The sequence below is a fragment of the Melanostigma gelatinosum genome (assembly GCF_949748355.1).
Source record: "Melanostigma gelatinosum genome assembly, chromosome: 16".
NCBI lineage: Eukaryota > Metazoa > Chordata > Actinopteri > Perciformes > Zoarcidae > Melanostigma > Melanostigma gelatinosum.
The window spans coordinates 20,974,755-20,980,805 of record NC_136649.1 but is presented as its reverse complement, the minus strand read 5'-3'; the positions used below and the strand labels follow the sequence as shown (position 1 = coordinate 20,980,805).

At 37.2% G+C, this 6,051-nt stretch overlaps 1 protein-coding gene across 1 annotated transcript in view; it reads right to left on the bottom strand.

Annotated features, from left to right (window-relative positions):
- Nucleotides 1-3,459, bottom strand: part of sptbn5 (spectrin, beta, non-erythrocytic 5) — a gene marked incomplete at both ends in the record, with an annotated part of 47,420 nt that extends 43,961 nt beyond the window's left edge. The window contains one exon of the mRNA XM_079286176.1: nt 3,346-3,459. Within this exon, the coding sequence (XP_079142302.1) occupies nt 3,346-3,459 (114 nt within the window). The remainder of the gene's footprint in view (nt 1-3,345) is intronic.
- Nucleotides 3,460-6,051: the final 2,592 nt, after the last annotated feature.

The window sequence follows — 6,051 nt, the reverse complement described above, 5'->3', positions numbered from 1 at the left end:
TCAGGACATCCTGGTTATCAGCAGGTCAGGTAACATCTTACAGCTCGTCAAGTGGACAAGTTCCTCCCAATAACAGGCGTGTCGGTCCGGCCTTCATGCTGTTTATGAGTTACAGCTCCAACAGAACGTCCATCATGTCTTCATTCAGCTCTATTTTACCTCCATGACCTCAGGACCTGGTCTTCTTAATTCAAGTAGACCAGTAGACCTTCCTCGATCATTTGGGAAAACACAATTTAGTTTATTTTCTTTCGACTTTTTTTGGCCTGAAATGCGCTTTTTGTCTCACAAACAATGGAGATAAATGTCTTTTAAAAAGCTAATTTTGTCTGACAAACAGTCCAAAAACTGAGAAGTATTAATGTTTACAGTCCAACATGAGGGAGACAACAAGGAACTAGTTTATTGTATTTATGCTTAAAATAGTATAGTGTATAATAGTATATGATTAAATGGTTAATTACAATACTTTATATACCGTTGGGTAGTTAAAACTATGACAATACAAAGACCGTCCTCGACCAAAGAAATTCTTAACAGTCATTGCTAATCATACAAAAGCACCACTTCAAACCACTTTAAATTTACCAGAGATGTGTTCACAGTTTTCTTAAATAAAGAGATAAGAAGACCAAAACGACCGATTAGTCGACTAATCCACTAAGAACGAGCAGCCGGAGACATTCCATCAGATTTAATTACATCTCTGAATGTCTAACAAACTAGTAACCAGCTGTCAGATAGACTCGTTGGAGTAGCAGGCCAGTATTTTCATTGGCTTTGATGGAAACATGTGAGTAGCTTCAGTAAATGGACTTTGTTACCTTTAAAAAACTCACTTAAAGTCCCTCAGATGTGACGATTTGCTGATTTTCTGTTTCGTATCTTTTTAAGGGGATATTTCTGAGTATTTGTGGACTAAACGAGACATCTGAAGACGTCACTTTGGACTTTGGGAAACTTTGACGGACATTTTGGATTATTCTCTACATTTTATAGACTATACGCTGAATTGATTCATTTAAAAAAAAAAAAACTGAAACACTGATTGATTGACAACAAACAAGTCTGAAGGAGGAGCGGTGTCAGAATTAAACTGAAATACACCTGAGACTCATCTCACTCATGAAGACCTCCTGACAAATATATATATATATATTTACTTTTATAGCTTTTATTTGCTATTGTATTAACATTATCATTATTAAGATAGAAATAGTTCATGTGAACATTTCAACAACAGTGTCGACTGTTTTAAAGACAACACGACACTTAATTAGTTTAAGGTTGTTAATCTGAAAGCTGAATCAAACAGGAAGCTGTCATGTAACAGGACGCTGTCATGAAACAGGAAGCTGTGCTATCTCAACAGCGTTTTTATACAATTACCTTGGCTTCCTTGGTTCCTGTTGCCGTGGCGATAACATTGTTAATCAGAGTTCATGACAGAAAATAAAAACAACATATTTAACATTAGTCAGAGTATAAATAATCATGGAGTCTATTAAGAAAGAAACATTCCTTCATTAGTCCCACAGTGGGGAAATTATTCTCTGCATTTGACCCATCCCTGTGTATGTAGGGAGCAGTGGGCTGCCAATGACAGGCGCCCGGGGAGCAGTTAGGGTTCAGTGTCTTGCTCAGGGACACTTCGACACAGGACACGGTGCAGCTGAGGATCGAACCGGTGACCTTTCTCTACCCAGTCAGCCACGGTCGCCCCCAAAACATTGTTGTTTAAAGTATATAAACGGAGCTACAACTAAGAAACATTTCTATTTTATGACTAATGCGTTGAGTTTCTCCATCAGAAGTTTGTTCTATTAAATATCAGACATATTCTTGTGGAGACATATTCTTGTGGAGACATATTTTTTTATCTGCTTGTCCTGGTTTGGTTCCTATCATTCCAAAGAAGTTTACAGTAGAATACTTTAGACAATAGTACTCCAACATGGAGCGAGGAGTATTTCAAGAGAATATTTATAGAGTTCTGCAGTATTCAATTATTTAAATTTTATCTACTTAATATAAAAAATTCATGAATCTCTTTTAAATCACTTCTTAAAACACATGTGTACAGACTGGCTTTCATGTGATGTCGTCTTTCTGTTTTATTTCTGTTTTATTTATATTTATTGATTTTACTAAATTATTTTACTCCTTTTTAAAATTGTATTCATCTTATTGTCTTATCTTATCTTCTTTTATTCACACCGTATCGACTGGCTCACTGAGCTTTCTGTTATTGCTATTATTGCCTTGCTTTTGCTGCCAAAGCACTTTGTGAACTTATTATTATTATTATTATCGACAATAACAAAAGTAAAAAACTATTTTTTAGTTTGACCCCACTTTATCTCTTTACATGACTTAAGATAGCCACCAACCAAACTCTGTGCAATTTACTTCATATTTTAGAAATCACAAAACATGACTGTTTTTTTCATTTCGTTGTTGTAATTCTATTTCCTGTTTGTCTGCATGGGGCCACAGTGTCCTCTTCTTTTCTTTGTTTTGTTTTCTCATTAAACAAATGTGTAGCTGCATATCTGTATCCTTTCCTAACCCTCCGAAAACACCCTTAAATATGATGTGAGACATGACCTCAGTGTGGATGGAAACACACATTCTTCTTCCCCCCCCCCCCATAAATCCCAGAGGAATTCTGGGAATGAGGAGCAGCAGCAAGCTTCAGTGTTCAGCCAACAGCTGATGCCAGTTATCAGAGAAAACAAACACGAAGAATCAAACAGAGAAGCGACTGGAACGTCTCAAAGCTGAGACAAGAGCTCATCGGCTGTGTCACTTTATCATGACATCATCACAAAAACCTATTATTATTCTCAGTTCGTATCTCAGTGTGTCAGCACTGGATTTTCAAAGTAAAGCGTCGGTTCTTCTGCTGGGTGTTACTGTTTCCACGTCGTCGTGTTTGGTGTTGAATCACAAAATGAAGACAAAGTCTTGAGTATTATTATCACTGTAACCAGAATGAACCCAGGAAACATCCACTCAGCACATTTCATTGTACTTTTTTTACTGTACAATATCTCAGAGGTACATATTGTACTTTTTACTACATTTCAGAGTTATATATTGTACTTTTTACTCTAATCCAGAAAGAAATTTGCTGATCAATCTATACTTTTACTTTAACTACATTTATATGCTTTTACTTCAGTGAGGTTTTGAATGCAGGACTTTTACTTGTTGAGTGTTTTCACAGTGTGGTACTAGTATTTTTACTGCAGTAAAGGACTGCATACTTCCTCTTGTGGTATCTGTTCATACAGATAGTTTTAATAAACCACATATCTTCTTCTTCATGGCTTCCTGTCTCACCCCGTTCTTGGTGAAGACGCTGTTCATCCACTTGGTGAAGGTTTTCTTCTGGACCGTCATCCTCTGCTCCTGCAGCTCTCTGACTCGCCCCGCCCCGTCCTCCTCGCCCTCCATCCTGATTGGCTGGAAGATCACAGAGAACGTTCCAAAAGAAGATGCAAAATGATACATCTTATTCTTCAGGTAAAAAACATTAAAGACTTTCTTTGGCCCTGCTGCTCTATCTGTCTCAAGGGTTCATCCTCTCCGGAGCATGAATGGGATCAGGGTATTTCACGGAAATCTGTACACTAAATCTTGACATTTAAGGAGAGATTTTTGTCCTGATGGTGGCGCTAGAAGAAAGACCGTGGAGTAATTATAATCTCAAGGGTTCATCCTCCAGGGAGCATGAATGAGATCAGGAATTTCACAGAAATTGATACATTAAATCTTGACATTGAACGGGATGTATTTGTCATGATCGTGGTGCTACAGAAAAGATCAAAGTTCAAATCTAAATGGTTCATCCTCAGGGCAGCAGGAATAGGATCAGGATATTTCACGGAAATCTGTACATTAAATCTTGAAATTTAAGTTCTAATTTTGTTCTAATGGTGGTGCAAGAGAAAATATCATGGAGTCCTTCAAATCGAATGGGTTCATCCTCTGGAGCAGGAACCTAAAGGGTTTATTCTCTGAAGAGCAGGAAAGGGATCAGGATATTTCACGTAAATCTCGACATTGAATAACATTTAATGGGAAGTTTTTGTCCTAATGGTGGCGCTAGAGGTTAGCAGAATCATCAGGGTTCATCCTCTGGGGAGCAAACATGTCTGCAATCAGGCCGGTAGTTGTTGAGATACTTTGCTCTTGTCTTCAGTGGTGGAAAAAAACAACCCAAAAAGCTGCATCTCACACCTCTAAAGTCAGTTTAAACGTATTTCATGCAGCATTTCCTCTGATTGGCCGGTCTCGTGAGCTGTCAGCTGCTCTGAGTTAGCAGTTAAAATATTATTTTACTTTATGCTGACAGAAGCAGTCACACCTTCAATACAACACTGCTGTAAAAATACCTGCGCTCTCATAATCCAGGTAGCCTGTGTGTGTGTGTGTGTGTGTGTGTGTGTGTGTAAATTAACATTTCAGTTCAAACACCTCAACAATCCTCATCTTTAAGTCATTTATTTCTATTATTAAATCCTAAAAGTCTAATTTTCTTATAATAAGAGAAAAGAAATCACGAGATGATTTCAAACTGTTTTAATAGAAGTTTTATGATTTTTCTTAGAATAATGTGAATTTTCTTTAGGATTCTCACACTCGTATATAAAAACACTTTTACATAAATAAAGTTGTGAATGCAGGACCTTTACTTGTGTTTTTATATTGTGGTATTAGTACTTTTACACGAGTACAGGATCTGAATCCTCACTATCATTTAATTGTATTAAGATTCTGATTTACATATTGTTTGGTAGTTTCTTTTTGTCAATACATCATATTTTACTCATCATACCGTTTGTTACATTTCTACACAAAAGTTATCAAATAAAAATAGTGAAATAGAAGCATAAAGCAGAATTACATGGAAATTAAGTGGCACAGTATTGTAGTAAATGTACTTTTGGACAGAGCCAGGCTAGCTGTTTCCCTCCGTTTCCAGCCTTTATGCTAAGCTAAGCCAACAACTGCTCGCTGTAGCTTCATATTAAACATACGGACATGAAAATGTAGAACTATGCCTTTAACTCTAATTTGCATTTTTCTCGTCTCTCATACTCAGAACCAATTCAACTTTTAAAACACCCCTAATAAACATGTTAATACATATTTATTCATCTCTGCTGTGTTCACACATGAACAGGAAACAGACACACAGAAATAAAACAACTGGAGGATAATTAATCCTGCAGATTTACGAACATGTGAGAACATAAAGATAAGATAAGATAAGATAAGATAAGATAGACTTCATTGTCCCGAAGGAAATTTGTCTTGGAAACATACATACAGTGTACAGTGTCTGCTGTTAAAAAACAATACACTACAAATAACATATTGCATGCAGACATTACATACACAGACACACAGTACCTACAGTACTTACAAAAGACTGCCACCGGCCAACAAACATATTTCACACTGCCCATTGTATAACGCACCAGTAGTGTACAGTGAAGATATTAAAAATAAATAAAAATCGGTGTTCCAGGGTTAAGCTCTGGCTAGCTTGCCATTTAGGGCTTTGATGGACAAGGGGACAAAAGAGTTCTTTAAGCGTTAGAGCCTGCACTGGGGGACTCTGAAGCATAAAACACTACGGATGTAAGCACACGTCATAAAGAACATAAAGTTATTGTTTCTTACCTTAACTCGTCCTCTTTACTGCTGTAGAATCTCAGACAGAGTGAGAGATCCAAAGATGTGTTGGAATAAGAAGAAACACAGTCTGAACCAAATGTTACCATAGAAGAAGTGTGTGTGTGTGTGTGTGAACTTTGAAGCCTTTGGATTTACAGGGTGAGTAGCTCTGCTCACCTGACAGCAGGTACAGGGGTCAAAGTTCACACAGACAGTAAAGAGAGAGACACACACACACACAAACACACGTTAATTTTTAACCTATTCACCAAAATGTGTCATTTTACAAAACCCAGACAGGTGAGGAGACAGACAGACAGACAGACAGACAGGTGAGGACAGTTGTAAACGGAGGAAACATAG